Raw genomic sequence first — 23,447 nt, 5'->3', positions numbered from 1 at the left:
CAAGAGCAGCAGAATTACTATTTTGACAAGTTTCATTTGTAAGTAACCATGGTGTGGATCATTTGTACATTTACTGTTCCTTCTAGCAGCAGTTTATTTACATCTGAATGGGCATAGTATATGTATACAACCTTATAGAAACACATGCTTTTGGCCTTTACTTAAACTGCTGAGTTATGTTCTAAGGCACAAATAAAGCTGGTTGGCACAGAATGTTTGTTGTCATGCGCTTAACATGTCTGTAACTGATTAGCAAAAACAAAGGAACTGGTAGGTTTTAAAGGCAAACAAGGGGTTAGCTTATTCTGGATTTCACCTACTAAGTCAGGTGAAGTAAAACTCAGGGGCAGCTTAGTTTCCCTTTAGTCAGGCGGCCCTGAGTTCAAGCACCCCATGCTGAATGTGAATATAAGCTCCTGGAGTGCTTCTCTGAAACATACCCCGGCCTGTGCCCTCGCCGTGGGGGAGGCCAGAGTAAAAATTATGTTGAACTACATGGGGCTGTGAGACTCTCTGACTAATACTTGATTCAGAAGGCTAGTTATAGTATATATATATATATATATATACATATATATATACATATATTATTATTACGTTTTCACTGAACAGCATCAAAGCAAAAGGGTTGTATCCATCAATGTGATATCAATCCAAAGTTGTTGTAAAGAAATTATTCCCTTCCATACCAGACTGGCTCTTTTTTTTAGCATTGTCACTTAAAAGAGACTGAATGAATACTGAATTACTGACATGGCACTGGGTTCTTATAACTTGCTCCTTTTATTTTAAATATGTATATATAAATAATAAAAGTTTGTTGTGTCCTTGAGTGTTGGAGGGATACAGAGTCAAAGTGAGTGGGTGTGAATGTGTTTGCTTTTGTATCTATGAATAACAGTGCTTGCTTTGTTTTACAAGAAAATCCCTGCAGCTGATAGTGTCAAAACTTCAACTTAGCTCAGACATCTTGACACACACTTGACAGTACTAAACTACATGCACAGAAACACAAAGGATGCATTCACACACATATTTTAATAACCTTTTTGTCTGTTTACCTGTTTTTTATCATGTATGTTTGTGTTCCTTCAACAGCATTTCCTCATTGTATGAAATTAAAATGTCACCTGTTTCTTTTCCGCAGGTTTCATCTATACATGTGGTGGTACCTTGAAGGGCCGAAACGGCAGTATAGAATCACCAGGCTTTCCCTACGGCTACCCAAATGGGGCAAACTGCACCTGGGTCATTGTCGGGGAAGAAGGAAGTAGAATCCAGCTCATGTTCTTGTCATTTGCCATAGAAGAAGAATATGACTTCCTGTCCTTGTATGACGGACACCCGCATCCTGCCAACTTCAGGACCAGGTAGGAACAGATAATTTCATCATGTTATACTACTGTACTTAGTTATTAATAGTTATTGTAAGGTTCTTGTCAGAGTGCTGTCAAAAGTGTGCTCAAAAACTGGCATGGAAAAGAAGAAGTTTTCATTTTTGTCTAAGTCATGATGTAAAGGCAGTAAGCCATTACATTTGACTAATTAAACTGTATTCCACACACTTTATTTAGGCCTCCTTCACAGCAAATTATCTGTGTTTGTCACTGTCTAATCTCCATGAAAAAGTAGCATGGCAGACAGAGCTCAAACACCTGTTATGGCATACAGCCCGTTGCTTATTATTAGGTTGCCATTGATGTGCAGCCAGTTTCCACGCCTTTAAGCTGCAGCTATGAAAAGGTTCCCTTCTGTGTTGTTGCCAATCAATGCTGAGCTGTAATGAGCTAATATGTTTACATGATGAAATATCAGGGATCATGAAATCAAAAGAAAACAGCAACAGACATGAATGAATCTCACATTGAGGCATTGTTTTCAAAGTCCTTAGTGTTTTGTCCCAAACGTAAATGCTTGTTTTTTAATCTGCAACGGTGACAATTTCATCCCCGCTAGACTGGATTCTCCACTGCAGTGGAACAAATTACCCTTTATAGCACCAGGGCACTGTCCTGCAATACAACACAAATTACCAAGGCTCAGTCAGTGGCATTGTGCTTTAGTGTAGTTATCGAACTGTTTCATTGAGCTCTGGCAACAAAAAACACAATACAAGGAGAGAAACTCATTTCATAGTCGCTATTAAACTCTCCGTGCCTTATGAGTTGATCAGGCAATCAATAAAGCCTAATAGTATCTGTCTATGACTCTATTCAAATTCCATGTGTTCTTTTAACCCTGCAATTGCATTATTAGTAAGCTATTAAATTAGCTGTGAAACATGAGTGTGCTGTCAATGGAAATGTGATTTTTCTCATGACTAAACAATGATGGAGAGTAATGTTAAAGTTTTGACAGATATTGTAGAACTAAGGGACAACAATACTATGTTATCTCTTGAAAAATATATATATCAGTGGCCTCCACTTCTCTGTTACTTCACTACCCCAAATGTTTAATTATTTTCAGAACCTTTAAGCAGCTAAGGTTATTTCACAGGAAAGATGACTGTATTTATGTTGTTGACCTTGCTCCTTTCACAGATATTTAAGTGGTTTTGACTTGGTTTTGACTTGGTAATTTATGGATGTTTTTCCTCTGATTATTGGCCAACCTAATAAAATTTGCAATCATGAAAAAAAATCCATTCTGAAGGGAAACATCAAAATTACACTTATATCTGTGTAATGCGTCATTCAGGTTGGTCTGTTTTTATCAGGCCCTTTAACTCTGGAAACATACAGTATATCAGACAAAACAGATCAGCCACACAAACCTGTTGCTTCTCTCTCTGACTAAATTACAGCTTGGCTATTCACTGTCACCTCTGGGATTTTTGTTGCTTGAACTGCACTGTCAACATTGTGCAGGAGCTCCCTCTGTCGATGGGGCTCCGGCTTATGTCACAAATGCTTCTTTTAATTAAACCAAGACTGTAAGAGAGAGGCAACTTCAGATCCTGCTGTGCCACGAAACAACATGTAGTTGGGTTTTGCTGAGGAAAAAAACATGTGGAATCATGTGGAGATGAAATGAGTCTTCATAGCAATTCTCATGCTGTGGGAAATGAACTGTGATTCTTCAGTTCAACAGGCATAATTTCTAATGAGCCAACTGCCAAAATCAGTTCTCCTTTTTTGTAGAATCCGGTGGTTTTTAATGCTTGAATTAGCATGATGGGCTAATTAAACAAGGGAGCAAACAAATGCAACAGAGTGGAGTAGGGTGAGGAGGTTTTCCCAATGTTCTGTCATTCACACTATTTCAGAGGCAAATAGAGAAAGTAGAAAGTTCCCCCAATGCCCTGAATTGTGCTCACATTCCTGTATGTGAGATAGATTTATGGTCTGAATAGTTACAATCATCTAGCTAGTTAAGCCAAATTACCTCTGCTGTTGCTGTTTCATCCTCTCTCCTTCACACACATGCACACCAACACACACACACACTCTGGACATGAACATGCACACAGACAAAGGGGCAAAATGGTGATTAAGAGGTCTGATCCATTAACAGGAAAATGGTAATTATGGGGAGAGTGATTAACATGGATGAGATGCAGACACATGCATGTACACACATACGTATAGACACATACAACACAAACACTATGCACTCAAACACAATCTATTTCTCTCTCTTTTTGGGGGTATCTTAAATATTCCCTTTCAAGGCATATTTGAGTTGCAGCATCTGGATCTGTATGACTATCATTAAACCTATGTGAACTAAACAGAGAAGTCAAAGTTGGAATGCTTTAAAACATGGACATTTTACAGCCAGTGATCATTTTGGCAGATCATCAGCCATGAAGGTGATGCTGCTCAGGGTTAGCTCTTTTTATGAGAATATTATATTATGTTTCATTGCATAATAAAGATGCATAAGTGATTTTCCAATTCTTCTACATATTTAAGCACTGTGAAATACTGATGCCTCACAGGCCACCCTCAGATTATTTGTTGACTGGTTGGTAGCTTGAAATATTGGCCGCAGTAAGAAAAGTGTTTTGAACTTTGGGTGTGTCTTGTCTCACCTGTCCACCCTCCTCTTCATGTCAATGCGCCAGACAGATATGATGAATGGGGGTGGCCTCATTTGTATTCTCTTTGCCTGTAGACTTTTGAAAGCTTTTGTTACTGCAGACACTGTGATCCCAATATCTAAAAGTTATTAATATTGCAAAGGATCATAAATTGAAAATTTTGTCAGTCTATTTTATTTTATATCAACCCTTTCTTTAGCCAGGAAGGTCTCACAGAGATACAACATTTTCACTGAAAGATAGATAGATAGATAGATAGATAGATAGATAGATAGATAGATAGATAGATAGATAGATAGATAGATAGATAGATAGATAGATAGATAGATAGATAGATAGATAGATAGATAGATAGATAGATAGATAGATAGATGTTTTATAGAACTCTCATTTTAAAGGCTGCTTCTCAAGAGGTAATAATTTTAAAGCTCCTGTGAGGAGTTTTTAGCTGGTTATGACTTAAATTGATACTGATGCCTCTTTATGACCAACAAAAGCAAACAAGACCATCAGCATTATTTCTTTGTCATTATAAGTGCTTGTAAATACTACCACAGGGTAGTAAGACTGTGTGATTAAATACAGGTTGCTGCAACAGCCTTTCTTAGTTGCATTTTTCATGGCAAGGATTCTTAAAGAATGATCGATTGACTGTGAAAAGACACCATAGACATAATGTTATGTGTAAATTCATTACCTTAACATGTACAGGACAAAATAATCAAGAGATAGGATGCAGCTCTTTGTCCAGGAGCCGCAAAATTCAATACAAACTAAAAGCTTTGAACATGAGCTTTAAAGAAGGGGTATTATGCTTTCTCATATTTCAAACATAGATATAAAGTAACAATGTTGGAAGTGTTTACTAAACGTGTACAAATTGTCAGGCTGTGTTCATGCGAAGTGGGAATATCCATTAATAGCTGACTTGATGTTGTTCATGCCTATGGACTCATTAAGTAGACTTAATATTTAATATTTAACCATAACTGTTTTCTACACACCTGTACACTCGTAATGTAATTTTTGCAGCAAGAAATTCAAAACTCAGCCTTCCCAAAACAGCTGCTAAAGCTGTACCAGGTCACCATACAAATATTTCATCAGTGTAGGCTGTCAATCTGTTGGTTCTAGTTGCAATATTTGTTATTTGCATGCAAATCTTTTCATAGTCCATTCACTGAAATAACTTAATATGAATACATGCCAATAGTCACACTTATTCAAAACAAATATGCACATGTTGTAGTAATCTCAAAACAGTCTGTTCTTAAAATACCACAAGATCTTCACGAGACTTGTTCAAATAATGAGGTCATTGCATAAGGATCTCCAAACTGGCAGCACAGCCAAACAGCACACCCCCTCTTTAAAGTGATGCCATTCAAATATCAGAGTAACCCATGATGCGTCTCAACCATACCCTATGGTGGCAAAGCTCATCTGTGCCTGAAGTGGCATTATGAGCCAAACAATGGCTGTCCCCATATAGGAAATGCTGACTTAACCTAACTGTCAATCGCTCTAATCGCAGGCAAAGAGGTGGAGCTGAGGCCGGCCATCAGCCTCCTGGCAAACAGCTACAATGCTCCACCTGTCCTTCAACTCAACGTACCCTTAATTATGCAAATATAGGCATAACTCTTATCCTAAATACTTTCAAACCTTAAGAGTGATTAAACAAGTTCAACCTTATACTGTGTGTATAAATAAATACATACGTCCTACATACTAAACCTGTTTTAGTACCAGTACCAGGCTGTAAAAATGTTTAAAGGGCTTTTGAACATGGGGGTAAAAAGGGGTCTTCTTGGCTTTTGGAGCAAGCCTCAGGTGGACACTTGAGGAACTGCAGTTTTTTGCACTTCTGCATTGGCTTCATTTTTAACACTGGAAATTGCTGCTTGGTCTCAACCACAAAGATGGAAATACCTAGAAGAAATATGAGCCAATGAATATTTAATCTTACTCACAATTTCCACTCTCCTTTGGCAATTTTTCTTAATTAATTTCCTAAAATGTTTCTAATTATGTGATTAAACTAATTAACAAAGCGAGGTTTCTCATTAAAAAACAAACATAACACAATCTAACTGATTGTGCTCGGTGTTAGTCCCGTCATTATTATTGCATAGGACTGTTCATTAGAAATGATCAACACAAGAAAAAAGAAGACACAAAAATAGCCACAGGAAAAATAGAGCCTGTTGTGAATGCAGATCATTAAATATCATCTTAAGACTACATTACCAACAAGAGAATCAACCTTATCTCATAGTGACCTGTCTGTATTTTATCTACCTTTAACAATATTGTTTAATTTACCCAACCTTGCTGTAACCTAAACCATTAGTTTTATAGAAAACAACTTGCAATTGAGGTTACAGCCAGCATTTAGGTAATCTTGACACTGAACATGTTCTCTGGTCTTACATATAAGGTCATTTTTAATGTTCCTGTTAAATACAGTATCTGGTCTTCTCAATAAGCTTTTACAATACCCTGGGGACAACAGAATGTTTAAGATACATGAACATTTGTTCCCTTACTTATTATAGCTGACTTTCCAGCTACATTTTTTATCTTTTGTTTATTCTTCTTCTGTTTGCTTGACTTGTACACTTCCACACAATAATGTAGGGGACAAATTCATTCATTTATCTATCACTTTCTGCCAGTACATCTATTATTTCTTCTTATGTATTCCCCTTAAAGTGCTTGTTTTAGAATGATCCCTTTTACTTTAAGGGTGCTTGGGCACCATGATAATCCAATAAATAATCTATGTATGCGATGCAAGTCTGCATACTGGTTAACAAACGTATCAACAGCGAAGGCAGATTAACAAAAAGGAATGAAGAAAATGGGTGACAAAAAGGCTGAGTTAAGAGGCAAAGACAGCATGTGTCTGTAGCTAATCCTTTAAATTACACAGAGGCCTCCAGGTGCTTGATTTATCCTAAGAGACCCTTAAACAAGACATGGTGACATTTTGAAATTAAATCTGTTAATAGTCTTCATCAGCTATCAACTTATGGTTACCCTTTGGATTGAACATCTTTTCGTTTTTCATTTAATGGAAATGCCAGTTCAGTTTTTTTCAATGTCTGATACTTAACAAAGCTTCACTTAAGAATGTCAAGGTAATTTATTTCCTCTGCCGTGATAAATATTAAATAACGTGAGATTAATGTGGCAAAGATACTGTAAGTGTTGGCTCTTTCCACAGTTTACAGCATTGTATTGCAAATACAAACAGTTTGATATATTGTTGGCACAATCATATGTTGATTATCTAAAATCCCAAAACTGAACCATTGTTTTTTACTCATGTGAGACCATAGACTGTATAAAATATTCACTTGTCCGTGACGTAACCCATCTGTTTCTGAAGTGCTGTTTTGAGGCCAATCGTCGGTGGGAGCCATATTGCTGCTGTCAAGCCAGTGTGACGTAAAGAGGCGGGCTTTGAGCCTCCTAGCCAACAGCTACAGTGTTCCCGCCTGTCAATCAAGTCAGCTGTGCCTTTCATTGGAAGACTCATAATCTTAATATCTTTGAAATTGCTGAGTTTAAAAAAAAAAAATCACCCCCTTTACAGTGTGTGCCGATCAAGAAATGAATTATCCAGACTACACTCGTTTTTTGTACCAGGCTGTAAACATGTTTATTTCTGCTGTAAAGATTGGCTTTTTTGAATTGGTGTGTATGTGGTTTCCGGTACTTCCGTAGCCAGCCTCAAGTGGATCCTCAATGAACTGCAGTTTTTAGCACTTCCGCATTGGACTCATATTTTTAGACCAGAGGTTGCCACTTTTGTGAGACTAACAGACAAAAGATGGTTAAAACGTTTCTTAAAAATGAGGACAAAGTCAATTTAACCCCATTGTTGTGCACAGTTGTAGCCAGTATCTTCTCATGGCAACAACTGACATTTGGCTTCCTGTCACTCCCTAATATTCTTTTCATTGTAAACGTGGACGCTTGGTAAGGTCAGTGTACATAACTTGTCTGAATAGGAGACGTGAGAGGGACAACAAGTAGACTTCAGAGAAATGAACAGCTGTCTGAGAATTAATAATGTGTGAGCGCCAAGAGAGCATCTGAGAGTCGGGTGAGGATAGAAAAATGGATGAAATGCAAGTACTAAACAATGGGAGAAACAAAAGGCCTATTTCTTTCTCTTTACTAGACATCCAGGATTAAAATAGAAATAACAGACTGAGGATTTGGTATGTGGAACTGCAAGTTACTGACAGTCAAAAGCTGGCAAAATAAAATCAAAAGGCAGCATTTTTTGTAATTGCAAAAGAAAGCAGGTCACAGAATTCTGAAATACAGTCATCAAAGGGTGTTGGAGTGTGATGAATCAATCCACAGTAAACAAGGAAGTGTCTCAGAAGAATAATTGATAGCAATTCAAAGGCTTTGAATCCACCACTTACTGAAACACACTTTGACTCTTTAGTGAATAACACCATCCTCCCCATCCAGGGTGCAAAATCTGCTCTTATTTAAAAATGTATAAACAGGGGCTGATGCTCTGCTGAGCAGGTATTTGCAGCAACCCACATTCTGTTTAGAAAAGAAAAATCAAGACAGTATGAGAAAAATTAAATAATTTCACAGATCTAGGGCACAGGGAGAATCAATGTACGTGAGGTTTAGTAGAGTGAGAGGCGGTAGCAGTATTAGAAATAAGAATATTTTGTCTTATTACATTTCATAGACATATACTGCACTATACAGTTCCTACTACTTGTCCTGATATCCACACCATGCTGTATTTTACTCTCTTTGTGATGTGTCTCACCCCCCATGTTCCCTTTTATGTAAATCCCTCTCATCTTTGCTTATCATTAATGCTGTGTTCATGCCAAGTGGGAATATCCATTAATAGCTGACTTGATGTTGTTCATGCCTATGGACTCATTAAGTAGACTTAATATTTAATATTTAGTCATAACTGTTTTCTACACTCGTAATGTAATTTTTGCAGCAAGAAATTTAAAACTCAGCCTTCCCAAAACAGCTGCTAAAGCTGTACCAGGTCACCATACAAATATTTCATCAGTGTAGGCTGTCAATCTGTTGGTTCTAGTTGCAATATTTGTTATCTGCATGCAAATCTTTTCGTAGTCCATTCACTGAAATAACTTAATATGAATACATGCCAATAGTCACACTTATTCAAAACTGGATGTTCTCAGACTGCAATAATTAGAAATCTAGGGAGCATGTCAGGAGTTCCTTGTTTTATACTATGATGAAATATGGGAGTATTAAAGAGTTGCCTTTCAATGTATTTTCCCTTGATTACTGAGACAGTGGCTGTTGAAATGACCTAGATTTTTCAAGTTGTATTCTGAATACACTTATATCTGTCTGTTTAAACATTTTCACGTGAAAAACATATGCCACCTTCCCACAAGCGCTGGCTAGAAGACATTTTGAGCCACCTCAAGTTGGAGCAACTAAGATACACAACCCAGGGCTCACTCAATAAGTTTACAAGGATATGGCAGCCATTTCTGCACTATATAAGAAGAACCCCTGCCATTTGACTTCCACTTATTTATTTCAAATTTGTGTATGATTTCAGTTTAACCCAAATATTACCCTCTCCATTATTATAATTTCTATTATTTCTCTTTCCCCCTCTCAGTGATGTATTTCAAGCTACTCAGGTGTATGCAAGTGTGTAAGGCCATTATGTATTGTGTTCAGTATGTTTAATATTGTGTGTCTTATGTGTTGAAAAATGTAATACAAATATTCAAATACATATAAACATTTTCACAATTTAAAAAGGTTAGTCTACTCCATGCATTTATTAATGTATGTATCCTTCTTTGGAGTAAAGCCATTATAGACATTTCTGGAAAATACCTATTTTCTGAGTGACTTTCAATGCAACATTACTTTTGCTTGTGTTTACCTGGTGTTTACCTAATGAGCAGCGCAAATTCAGGTGTAGTAGATTGTGTGTCGCCACAGAAGGATGTTTAAAGCTTTCAGTATCATAACAAAAGTAAGTACTGTTATCAAAATCAGTACCACCTACCATTTCATTCTTCAGACACGATTAAACAAAGTTATAAAACAGTAAGCTTGCTTAGTTGCCATTGAAGTATATTTACAAAATAAACTATCAAGCTAACAGTACTGTGTGCGTATATGTTGCTAACTAGAAGTTATATGCTTGTTTTTAATCCTTAAAGCACTCTTGCTGGTGTAATACTGACACACAGACCGAAAGTCTTCACAGATGTGAATGTTTGCTAGTATATGATTCGACTTTATGTATCTTAATCATCTTATGACCTCAACTTGGGGTGGGGAGGCCACACCATAAGTTATTTCTGTGTCACAGTAGTGGAAAGAGAAGAATAGAGTAGGTGTTGGGTAAAACAGCAGGCCTGAGAGCTTATTTTGTCAGGTGTCAGTGGAGCAGCTGTGTGATGTGTGAGTTAGATGAGAGTCCTGGGGCTGGTGGACGAACTGACGCTGGGGCATCTGCCTTTAGGCAGGTCAGTGAGTGAGAGACTGAGGTGAGAGGGGAGGAAGCAGGACTGTAGGAGAGGTGAGAGGGCACGGGGGCATGTCAGGACTCTGGCAGCCTGCTTTCTGTTGTTTTATTATGTTCAAAGCATAATACAGTGTGACTGTGGCGTTAAGAAAGTCTCCAGCCAGTAGACTGACATAATTAGCTGTTTTGGTAGGATTGCAATACATAGGCTATAGCTTAATTTAACTTGTGACTACCTTGAATTTTTATACTGCAAATGCATCAAATGTCCCATCTTTTGGTTGCAACATTGTTCATTTCTCACATGAACTTGCCTGATTTGGGGTTACAAATACTCAAACAATTATGAATGATATATGCCAGATAGCAAGCTTAAAAATGATATATCAAGAATCATATTTTGACTTTTCTATTGTTTTCACCATGATCTCGGTGACTATCACTTGATGAGTTTGCCGGAGCTTATTGAGAGAAGGAGAAGGAAATATTGGAAAGTAGCAGATGAGAAATAGAAGTTTGAAGTCCCTAATGTGGTGAGGTGACCAGAGGAGGCGGAAAAAGGATGAGCAAACAGAGGAGGCCCCAGAAGAATGGACAGATGCTCAGGTAACCCATATAGCAGCTGTAGAGTAGCTATCTTGGCAAACCATACATAATATTGATGCATATGACAAAACGTTGTGCATAATACATATGATTTATAAAGTTTAGATAGTGTCCTGGCCAACAGATGGTGCACATTGTTGATACTACAGTTTGCACGGGGTATGCCCCAGAAAGTAGAAGACAAGTAACAAGAAATATATCACCATATGGCTTTTAATCAGATGTTTGTGAATATTTATTCAGGTTATAAAAGTATGTAAATTTGTGTAGACAAGCAGACATAGCCTACACATTATTTGCAAACCCTGCTATTGTAGCTGATTAAATGTTGCATCTTTAATTGGAGCTATAACAAGTATGTTTTGGGTGTTGCAGCTGTTTGCGGGAGTCGGCACAAGGCTTGTTTGCGTGCATCTTTGTGTGTCAGTGGGAGTGTAATGGAAACAATCTGTGTTTACCTCTTTTTTGATCTTAAAACACTAAACTGCTCCTTGGAAAATGATGTTTACGGCTCGGGGCAAAAAATGCATCAAGTGACCTAGAAGGGATTTGGTTTGTGAGGCAAAGTGCAGCTTAAATCCACATCATCAGTTGCACTAAAATGTATTCTGGCATCTGAAGACTATAAACTCTCCAGCCTGGTCAAATATGACTGCATTAAAAGCTGCTTTCAGCACTAGTAAGTCGTAGGTAACTAAGGGGCACATTCATATTAGATGTCAGTGATGTGTGGATCTAAGCATGTCCACAGACTCCATGTCTCTCATTTATTATACAGTTTTTGACAGTTGGTTTGTAAATTTTGCAGAGGGACTGTGTCGGTGCGGGATGTGTGCTTTTAATTTAAGAAAGCACTTAAAGATAAAAAACACCTAGGGCTTGATCCACTAAAGGATTGCGTGGCTTTTGCGCTCGCCAAACCTGCGCAAATGAGCTAAAACGACATTGTTCATTAATTCAGATGAGGCTCATTGCAAATAACAGCGGATTCTCAAACACTGGTGCAAACAGCCTCATGCAGTTAGAGTGAAATATTTACCACAAGCTGAGAGCTGGTGAGGACTGCGCCTCAGTGTTGTTACGCTCAAGCTTTTCAGTGATCAAAACAACAATTCCCCCCACCCCTGGATGACCTTAAAATAACATTTGTACAGAAAGTATGATAATATTACTTTGACATCACTGTTATTCTAATGATCAGGGGATATATCAGTCTGTAGCTGCCCAAGGCTCAACCCCTGTGCCATTCTGCACCCCTGAGTGAGTATTTATTGATTTATGTATTTATTTTTTTAATTCAAACAAGCTGTTTTTTGCTAGCTCACTCCAGGAAGTAAGCTGGTTATAAACTGTAGAATTTGTGTTATATCTGTTATGAATCAACTCCTAAATACATTACTAAGGACCTCCCCTCTCCATTCAGCTCTTCATGCATGTGGATAAAAATAAGCACCGTCAGCATGACAGAATACAGTGCAGCTCTGTTCACCATAAAGTGGAGATGTGGCAGCTCATCTCACTAACAGCCAAATTCCACTGGATCTGTGTCCAGTCTGTCTCTGATCCATCACGGCACCACATCTGATAGGTTTATATCATAGTGAATGTGTTAACTCCCACTGGATCCGCTCTGTTGTGTTCCAGCAGCATCTCTGCACTGGCAGGTCAGAGCCCTCCGGATCAGATACGCAAGACTTCTATTTTTGCCGGATGCCGGAGCACGACGCATACATTTCAAAAGATTTAGATCGAGCGGGACAGGAAGTCAGGCACCAAAACAAATTAAAACATCCGGTTAGTTTTCAGAATAAAACACTCTGTGTTGTCACCAGATTATTTTTCACTGAACTACACCAACAAACTGTCATAGTAAGCAGAGCAAGGCCTGGAGTCAACAGGTGAGAGGTTTTCAGAGGACAATAAGGACAACATGGATGAGGAGAGGGGTCGGATAATCATTAATGCAGTTATTACCACAGGAAAACTTGCTGTCTGAGCTGCGTTCTGAAAACTCAACCGGTGGGTGTTGTCTGACAAGAGAGCACAGAACCAGCCCGCAGTGGATTGGAGACAGACCAGACAAGGGATCTGGTTGAAATTTTGGGTAACAATCTGTGCAAGACTGGAGAAAACTGCACAGAGCTTCTGAGCTTTCTGGCCATATTTGCACTGAAATACCTTTAGAGCAATCTGCTTTGTGAATTAGACCTTGAGATGGTGCAGATAATGATACGCAGTTGATGTTGCTATCAGTAGCTACATCCATTCTTTTTGGATTCCCCACTCAAACTTTGATATATATATTGTTCAGGTGTATGAAGGGTTATTTCAATGGGCAGACTTAATGCGATTGTAAAGGCCTTTCAGAGTTCCAGGTTGATTTAATTAGGTTCATATCAACCCCATACTGTACGTTTGCAAATGCGATCTCTGGAACATTTCCTTGCCAGTTCCATCTCTGTAATAACATAAAAAGAGGCCCTGTAATCACAATATACCAGTAGAAAACCATTACATTTGTCACAACTTGCAGTATCTGTCATGTCTGATTTTTCTCAGGTTGCCATATCCTGGCTAGTTTATTCCCCTATGCCTGTTCCTGCCCTGACCCAGTTAGTATCTGCAATCCTCTACAGCACCAATTTTACACCTGGCTAAGTCACACCAACATCCCAGAACACACATATAGGAGACAAGCACAGGGACAGAAAGATACACAGCCAAAAATCTAAACTTACAGAAGCATACAGATTTGACATGCACCCACCCAACACAAGCACAGCAGGAAAACACGCACATACATAAAGGCCATGGGGAAACAGCAGTGTGTGATTGGTGTGAAAATAAGCAAATATGGTCTTTGATGTTGGGACAATATTACTGAGCGGAGTTGAGTTCACTTTTTGTTGAGAAAGCAAGAGGTGTGTATGTAGATGGAGCCGGTATGTGTGTGTAAATGTGAACCGAGGTGTGTTTACCCCTGAGGTAGTGGTATTTCATCTCTTCCTGCATCAGTTCTGCCCTGTAGGGGGTAAAAGGGGCGTGTGTGTGTGTGTGTGTGTGTGTGTGTGTGTGTGTGTGTGTGTGTGTGTGTGTGTGTGTGTGCGTGTGCGTTTGTGTGTGTGTGTGTGTGTGTGCGTGTGTGTGTGTGTGTTTTTGTTGGGAGATCCGAATAGCTTTGCTCAGGTTAAAAAGACAGGAAGGAAGAGAAAAAGCACACTTTATCTTTTTGGGGCTTCTTTTCGATGCTACTTACCCTGCATGCACTTGTGTTTGAGTCTCAGACACATATCAGTAGAGGATCTGTCTCCATTAGGGATGGGACATGATTTTCAAATGCTGGAATACTCGTTCAATACTCGTATCAAAAATCTAATTAAAAATAAAAAAATTGAAAGAATATTATCTAATTTAAAAATTCAAATTTGTCATTGTCTTCACCAGTTCCTGGTTGTTATACAGTATTCCTGCCAGACGGTGGCTATAGAGCATCTTAAAGCTGTTTGCTAACTGCATTAAAGAACAGGAGAAGAAGAATGCTAACTGCATTAAATAGCAAATGAAGAAAAAACATTAGCGACAATAACAGGCAATATCTGTGCAGTGGCGTGAGATTCAGAAAAGGAGACAATTGCAGAGACTGAACATGGCTGTAGAATGTAAACATACACGCCCACACTGCAGAAACACCGGCATGAAGGTCGAGACCGTGCCCGCTACTAGCAGCACCTCATCCTAGTGTTGTTTATTAAGACTGCCACAGAAACAGACCGTTAACAGGACAGATGTGTCGTTGAGTGTTTACTTTTACTGTCTACACCTGCAGCGCAACAAATGTTGTGTTAGTTGATGTTGTCTCAACTTGACATTTCAAACCTGGCAGTCGATTATGATTAATCACCGAATAAATTCCGATGATTATCAAATTGTAGTTTGGCTTCAAATACCCATCCCTAGTCTACATGACTTTGAAAAAATTTGAACTTGCAGTCTCTCAATATACTAAACTTACCCTTAAAAGTACCAAAGGAGTCGTACAGGATTCTGTTTTAGCAATGGCTATCTGCAAGTACACACTAAAGTGAATTTATTTAAGTCATTGTAAGCTTTATGTAGGCAAATCATTTCTCTGTATTAATTTTTTTGTGTCCTTGTTAGTTTGATAAACAGTTTGTTTGTTAAACTATCTGGCTACACCAACTTTTATCACAGCAAGTAACATTTTGGCCCAGCTGGTGTCCATCAGGTGTCCAATTTGGTGTAAATGATCCCTGCGAGAAGACTTTGCAGAGTGAAAATGTTGTGTGGACTCGCTTTGATTTGTGCATAATTGCAAAGTCTGGCACAGTGTGCAGGGGATCACAGTGTGTGTGAGTGTATTTGTGCCTCGAAGATAGATGCTTTCACTGGAAGTTTCAAAGCTATTTTCAGCCATTTTAGAGATCAGTAATGTTTCTATCTAATGTGGACGCAGTGCTGCGAAAAGGGCACACAGCATTAAATCTGTGGCTCTACAGGGATGGTATTCAACCATCTGAAACTACAAAAAGAAATATCCACATTAACACTGTGCTTAAGACATTTTTTTCCACGTTTTTTTGTCTGCTTTTTATGTTAAGTTAAAAGACTTAAAAGGAGGAAATAGAGAGGGAAAAAGATGTTGTGTGCTCATTGAAATAAAATTTCTTGATGGATTTAGCCCATCCATCAAACCTTCTCTTTGTGTCTCTAATTTAAAGCTTTCCGTTCATTTCTCTTTCCCAACGTCTTACTCGGTCTTCCTGTCAAAGTCTGCCTTTCTCTGCATGATTTTAATTCACTCTTTCATCTCCTTGTCTCCTAATGTCTGTCTCTCAACCCTTCTATGTGTCTCTCTTTTCACAATATTAATTCCACCCCCCCCCCCCCCCCCCCCCCCCTACTCCTCACCCCATCTGTTTCCCTCCCAGTTCTTCCATAAATGTCATTAATTCAGTACCGATAACCAGCTCTGTTCTTTTCAGCTCAGCCAGGCTCAGATTATAATTAGAATCATTACAATAACATTAACAGTGCAGTACAATATTCAGGAGTCAAATCCCCAGGTGATATATCCCTCTTGAGTCTTTGGAGCTCCTGTTCTTTGTGTCATATTGTGGACACTGTAGAGATTATGTCTGTGTGCATCTATTACACCTGGGACTGCTGCTAATAGATTTTTCCCCCCTTCATTCTCTCTGAGGTGTCTGTACATCTTATGACAGAAAAGGGGCGCCGTTTTAATGTCAAAGCAATCACCCATCCATAACAATGACAACTTTTTAATTCTAATTACCTTTAAGTGTTTGGCAAAAGCAAAACTTTTTGTGAGATGCCGTTACATGAACACCTTCAAGCAATTTATCACATGCTATTATTCCAATAATCTCAAAGCCATAAAGATGTTAACATAGACAGATGAATCAGCCAAGAAAACTCTTAAACTGGACCCTGTCAGAAATATTGGGGAGGATGTTGAGATGCAGCAGTAAAAATTAGGGATGGGTATTTTAAGCTAAAATACTATTCGATAATCATTGGCATCTATTCAAAGATTATTCTAATATCTATTCTAATATCTAAGATCTTTACAACAGAAATAAACATGTTTACAGCCTGGTACAAAAGACGAGTGTAGTCTGGATAGCTCATTTCTTGATTGGCTCACACTGTGAGGGTGGTGATTTTTTTTCTAACACGGCAATTTCGAAGATATTGAGATTACCAGTCTTCCAATGAGAGGCACAGCTGCCTGCGGGAACACTGCAGCTGTTGGCTAGGAGGCTCAAACTCCACCTCTTTACGTCACACTGGCTCCACAGCAGCAGTATGGCTGCAGCCGACGATTGGCCTCAAAACAGTGCTTCAGAAACAGATGGGTGATGTCACAGAAACTACGTCCATATTTTATACAGTCTATGATTACAACCAGGCACCGGTAAAAAGGATGAAAAATAGTACTTTTGAAATTAGAAAATATTCCCATTAACTCTTTATTTTTTACTAAGTGAACGAATATTCAAATATTCAAAAATGATTGCCCACCCCTAGTAAAAAATACAACACTTAAGAATGGCAAAACGTATGTATTATAAAAGTACATTTAAAGCTGCATGCATTTACAAGATGCTACATTTGACAATGTTTGCACTTCATGAGAAAGCATTTTACAAAGACTCATTCTGAAGTTTCTATCAGAGTGTTGAAAAATCTTTGTAGCATTTAAAAAATATTCTGTATTTGATTCATAGTACGAATCGCCTTGTCAGAAGACTCTTTGACAATGATCTGATCTTTTTCTAATAAACATGTAATAAATGTTTTCAGAAGCAAGTCATAACTAAGACTAGAATTCTACATTTTAAAAGATATTTTGCTGATCAGCCAACTCCATATTTTTATACTGTGTTGTCAGCGTTTTTATTTTAAGTGCAATTACTTAGGTGGAAGACTAAAGATGGGCATATACAGCTCTCATAAACTGCACAGATGACTGTCCATTATATGATCAGTGCACACACCAAAACCTACAGCAGATGGCACATGGCACTTTTTTGTGAAATATGTAGCTTGACACTGCAATAAACATAACTGTGGATATGTGTGTGTGTGTGTGAGTGTGTGTTGTCACCTTCCAAAATATTATCTTGGCAACAGCAAGATAGGACTTTGTGTTATTATAGCAGTAACACCTAGGCAATTCATTAAGTACTGAAACAACATCAGAGTCATGAAATTTTGTTGTTCCGTTACACAACATTTGTCCACTGACAGAAGTTTCCCTTGTTTTAGTTTTTAATGTACCATTCAGGAGCACATTTTTAACTTGCATTCGGCTTCATGCTCTTTTCAATTTCAAATTGGACTCTTGATCATCAAAATAAATGGATTGGGATTTTATTTGCTAACCCTTTGGAGTTGTCCTTGGCCCTAGGAAGACCCACTTAGACTGGGTCACAGTTGAATCTTGTTAACCCGGTTTGTTTTGGATGATAGGCTAATGGGAACCTGGGAGGCGTAACGAGTCAGCCAATATACCTTGGATGACTCAACTGTCGGGTAATATTGACAGTCTTGTGTGTATATGTGTGTGTCTGGGTATGTTTTTGTGTGTGTGAGAGTTCCAGTAATCCCAGTGGCTTAGCTGGTAATCCCCTCAAGCTGCCCATTAGCCCCTTGACACACACACATACGCAGACATACACACATACACACACATACACACACACACACAGACAGCTCCTTCAGGGCAGTCACCCAGGTGTCAGGCCGACTGTTCCTCAGGGAGGGATCACTATGATCAGCCACCGAGCTGGCCCACTGCCCCTGGAGGGAGAAATGGAGACACTGTCTGACAATACATACAGATTAAATAGAGGGAGACAAAGGCAGAGGGAGAGATAAGGGGGAAAAACAGAGGGGATGGTGAGAGGGACGAAGGCCAGACTGGGAACACTGGAGGGGAGAAGAGGAAGAAAGGAGAACTGGAAAGGGAACCATGCAAGAAGACCTGGGAGGTTTAACTGACAAAGAAAAAGAACAGGGATTATAAGAAAGAGGGAAAAAGTTATTTTTCTGTAAGTGTTGGTTATTGAACTTGATTTCAGAGAGAAGTTGAAGCTTTTAGAAGTTGTCCCTCCACCACTTGGACATGAACACAGGATTATTTTTTACCATGCTTTGCTGTTCTCCTTTTGCTTTGCTCTGTAACATTTTTTACAAGTCTACGTATTGTCTAATGGTGTTCCTGCTTGTCTCTGTCTCTGAAATGGTATCAGCTGATCTGTGCAGCACTGTTTCCTTTGAGTTAGTACCCTCAAACAGATGATTCACCCGGGCCACAAATGGACTTCGTGAAAAACACAAAGCCTTTGTTGATATGGCGTCTTTGTTCCTGAAATGCTTCTTACCTCTTCTCAAGTCGCTGTGATCGTCAGCGTTTGGACTGTCATGGCTCTCGAAACGTGTGAAAGCCCCCCAGAGTACAAACATATGTCTGGTAGTCATTGGATTAAGACGTTTTTGTTATTTCTTTAAAACACTTTTTTACATGCGTGTGGCATTTGTTAAGACTGCAATGTCTTGATGGAGTCTTGTAGCCACCCACTGTCCTTCAGAACTGCACAAGAGCACAGTGTGGGCAGGAAAAGACTTAGTATGATGACGACCTCACTGAAGCTGCACTATTCTTCGTCATTCAGTTTCAAGGATGAAACTTCAATATTGTATGTTGATGTGGGACGACAAAAGAAATTGTTCTCTTTTGTATGTCACATAATAGAAACAGTTTGACAGAGCAGACATTACTCATTCACAGTGTGGATATGCTGCTTCTGTTTTTTACATATTTTTCTGTCTGCACATCCACATCTACGAGAAGTTGTGTTAACACTGTGGTCAGCTTTGCTTCATCCAAACCTCCCTTGTGTTGTGCATCTACTCATGTATGCCTTACATATTATTTCTCTGTCTGATGTCTCCATGTCCATATCTCCTAAAACCAGCTTTTGCTAATATCTCTTTCTGTAGTACACTGCCAAAGAGTCCTATGAAGCAAAGTACTCTTGAGCCTTAAGACTGCAGAACTCTTTGTTGTACTTAAATAATTCAACAAAATGTGATTGTCCAGGGCAACTCAGCCATTTTAAAATTCAGCTTTATACTAGCCACAGACTCAAGCAAAGTTTGTTGAAGGTTGTTTCACTTTCTAAAATGTCTAGCCAGAAATTAACTATAAGGTAAAAAACATATATTGGGGTCTGTGATTGGCATATAAAAAAAACCCATCACATCACATGGAGCTCTGGAAGAGAAGTACAAAGCTTTATTCACGTGTGCCACAAAAGTCTAATCTTTGTTTGCTGATCCAAGACCTGCCATGTTGCTGTGGTTTACATCTATATTGACGGTCTATCCAAAGTGCCAGTTTACTGTGACTCAGTGTTTGCTGGAAGAGGAACAGCTCTTCTCTCTCTTTCTATCATTTTATAGTTTTTTCTCCCTGACATTATTGCCCATAATTCAGTTATTTTAATATTTATTGTTTGTTGGGATGAGGCACAATAAGCAATATGGGAATTTTATTCTATAACATGATGAAAATAACCCTAACCCTCAGAATTAAAAAATAGTTGTCCTCTATTTTAAAGACACCCCCAAACAGTTTATACACACTGGACACCATCTATGTCATAAAGCTTATAAGTGTGTAACGCTGAAGCCCTAGCTTTGCTGTCCTCTTTGATTTGATTCCTAAAATGTCTTTTTACTTCACTGTGACATAACCATGACATAATGTCAAGGTAGAGTCTTGAGTGAGTTTGTGCCATCCTGATATAATTGTATGCAATTGATCAGTGGAAGGTGGCAGCAGGTTGTAAGAAAATGCCTTAAAGTTTGGAAAAACAAAACCTGATACAGTGCATATCTGGGTAATTTCTTGTTAGTGAACATGTCTTTCTGTACAACGTTAATTATCTTCTCTAATAATGAAAATGTCCCTCACAACCTAAACGTACCACCAAAGCAGTTAGCCTGGATATGGTAAATGTTAAATAAACATCAAATAAAGCTGAAAAGAAAGATTCAATATATCCCAAGTGGACTATGGATTAAGACATTAGCACACAATTACATTATGTGTGCATCTTTCTGGTCATGAAGACCATCAAGTTCATCTTTCACTTACAGTCTATAGGTAAAGACATGGTTTGTCTCACCATCTTCATCCTTACCTTGCCCAAGCATTTATTAAACAGAGGGAAACATGCACATCATCACACTATCCTGTATTTCTATTTCAGTACAGTCACCTCCTAAATCTGAAACGTTATTAATAACTCTATTTGATTAATTGCTTGTGTGACCATACACGAACATATAATTGTACATGTTTAAAAATTCCATTTAGCAATCTATTAACACTTTCAATGTCTACCCCTCAGGGAGAGACAAAGAATAAAGCAGAGACAGACACACATAAGCAGACATAAAGGCTCATAGACAGAGAGAGTAAAGTGTTTCTCTTTGCTCCAATGCTCCCTCCATTATCCTTTAAGACAGAAATACAAGAATTCAATTAAAAGACCATGTAGTGACCTTAAAACACATGCACATGCTTGAACACACTCAGCTTTGATGTATCAATTAATCACTGTCTGTCACTCGACCATTAAAGCCAGTGTATCCTCACTAGACCATGGGCATTATATACAGTGTGTGTGTTTTTAAAATGTCACTCCTCCCCATAATGACCATTGTTATTCCTAACTTTTAAAACAACCCCAACAGGCTCTAATGGTTCTTTTTCAGTGGTTTTACGTGTGTGTGTGTGTGTGTGTGTGTGTGTGTGTGTGTGTGTGTGTGTGTGTGTGTGTGTGTGTGTGTGTGTGTGTGTGTGTGTGTGTGTGTGTGTGTGTGTGTGCACGTGTATCTGTCTCTAAGTCATTAGTATGCAATGCTGCGTACTCGCCTTGTGTTATTAAACATTAAAACTGGATGACAGGATATGCCCTCAGCCCCGAGGCTAAAACTACCATAGTGGGACTCACACTGGGAAACACACACAATATATACACACTCCAGCCTTAAGACATTCATACAAAGAAAGACATCTCAGTGTCCATTGGAAGCTATTTGAAGACATTATAGAGTTTATTCCAAAGGTAGTGATTTTGAATAAAGAATACCATTTGCATTTTACACAGTGGCTAATTCAAGTATTGAAGTTTGGTGAGCCTGCTGTTGTTGATGACTTGGTTGGCATAAGAACTAAAGGAATATGCTGGCTTTGTGCTAGATACTCACTTAACCTAACATTTTGTAAATGTATGGACTCATTTATAATCTAGAATGATACATGAGAAAGCTTTAATTCAGTGAATACCCAGTAGATTTGACCTAAAGTACATGTACTAATTCATATTTCTGTTTTTAATTTTGTGATATATATGATCTAATTACTATTGGGCGGCTGAAGTTGAGTTCGACATCTTTCAATCAAAAGGTCGATCCCAGGTCCCACAGTCCCCATACAGAAGTGTCCCTGGGCAAGACACCTAACCCCAAACTGCCCCCATTCGTGTGCCATCAGTATGTGATTGGGATTAGTTAAAACTGATAGGCTCTTTACCTAGCAGCCTCTCCCATCAGTGTATGAATTCGATGTGAATATGACATGTAATGTAAAAGCGCTTTGAGTGGCTTGAAGACTAAAGAAAGTGTTGAATAAACACATTCAATTTACCATTTACTATGACGCAAAAGCAATTTGTGAAATGAAACCCACAGCAAGTACACCAGTGCAACCAATATACCATGCTGCCAAAGCATGATACATGCATAGTGAAGAAGACAAGTCTAGCAGTACCAATTTATAACAGTTCTCCCTCATTAGGTCAAAATCAAAACTGAAATAAAATGAATACTGTCTTATTTTTGTAGTAAATGCATCTTGTGGAGTTCTGGTTGGATTGAAAAGACCCCTCAGACCAGGACAAAAGATGACCAGCAGTCTGGGGTGATGTGAAGAATTTGTCACAGACAATTGATCAGTCTGTACCTCGCTACTACAAACGCTACCTCCACTGAGCTAAACAATAGTAACAGTTCCTACCAGCATAGCAATGACACACACTACAAAAAGCTTCACAGTTGCACCGAATCCGCACATTGTGGAATTTGGAGAAAGCAATGGAAGTCTTCATGCCAGAAGACAGTTTAAACATTTTTCCCATTTTTCCCTTTGGAACATCCCGAATACTGACTGTGTCACCGGTACAACTTATATTCCAGACTTCACAGTAATAGCATAGCTTGACATGAATTGCAAATATGTGTCATTCAATTCCTCCTAGTCAGAATTTAAATTTCAAAATCCGCAATGACATTCCTACTAGTAGGAAGTACACACATAAGACACATTTGGTCATGTGAGTTTCTGAGAGATCTTGTGTCTGTTGAACCGCTGATGTAAAATTGTTCCCACAAACGATAAGTGTGTGGTCTAGCATTCGAATGAAATCGTCTAGTTTGAGTGTTCAGACTGTAACATTACAAATCGGTCAGAACTGTCCTTCTGTGTGTGGTCTGCCAAGATTTTAAAAGTCAAGATCTAAAATTTGTCTAGTGTCTTGCCAGCCTAAGAAAAAGTAGCTTCGGAACTGTCCATGGTGCTGAACATGTTCTCCCTCAGTCATTTCAAACAAGAGTTTAAACAAATGTGTGTTTCAGAACTGAGGTCAAGGCTAT

General features: G+C 38.6%; 1 protein-coding gene across 1 annotated transcript in view; it reads left to right on the top strand.

The window, feature by feature from the left end:
• The window catches only part of LOC117828050 (CUB and sushi domain-containing protein 3-like), a 293,307-nt gene that overhangs the window by 21,289 nt on the left and 248,571 nt on the right, over positions 1–23,447 (top strand). Inside the window, exon 2 of the mRNA XM_034705024.1 lies at positions 1,148–1,370. Within this exon, the coding sequence (XP_034560915.1) occupies positions 1,285–1,370 (86 nt within the window). The 5' untranslated portion in view covers positions 1,148–1,284. The remainder of the gene's footprint in view (positions 1–1,147; positions 1,371–23,447) is intronic.

The sequence above is a fragment of the Notolabrus celidotus genome, chromosome 16 (genome assembly GCF_009762535.1).
Source record: "Notolabrus celidotus isolate fNotCel1 chromosome 16, fNotCel1.pri, whole genome shotgun sequence".
NCBI classification, from domain to species: domain Eukaryota; kingdom Metazoa; phylum Chordata; class Actinopteri; order Labriformes; family Labridae; genus Notolabrus; species Notolabrus celidotus.
The sequence above is the reverse complement of the archived record's forward strand: the minus strand, read 5'-3'. Positions and strand labels throughout refer to the sequence as shown.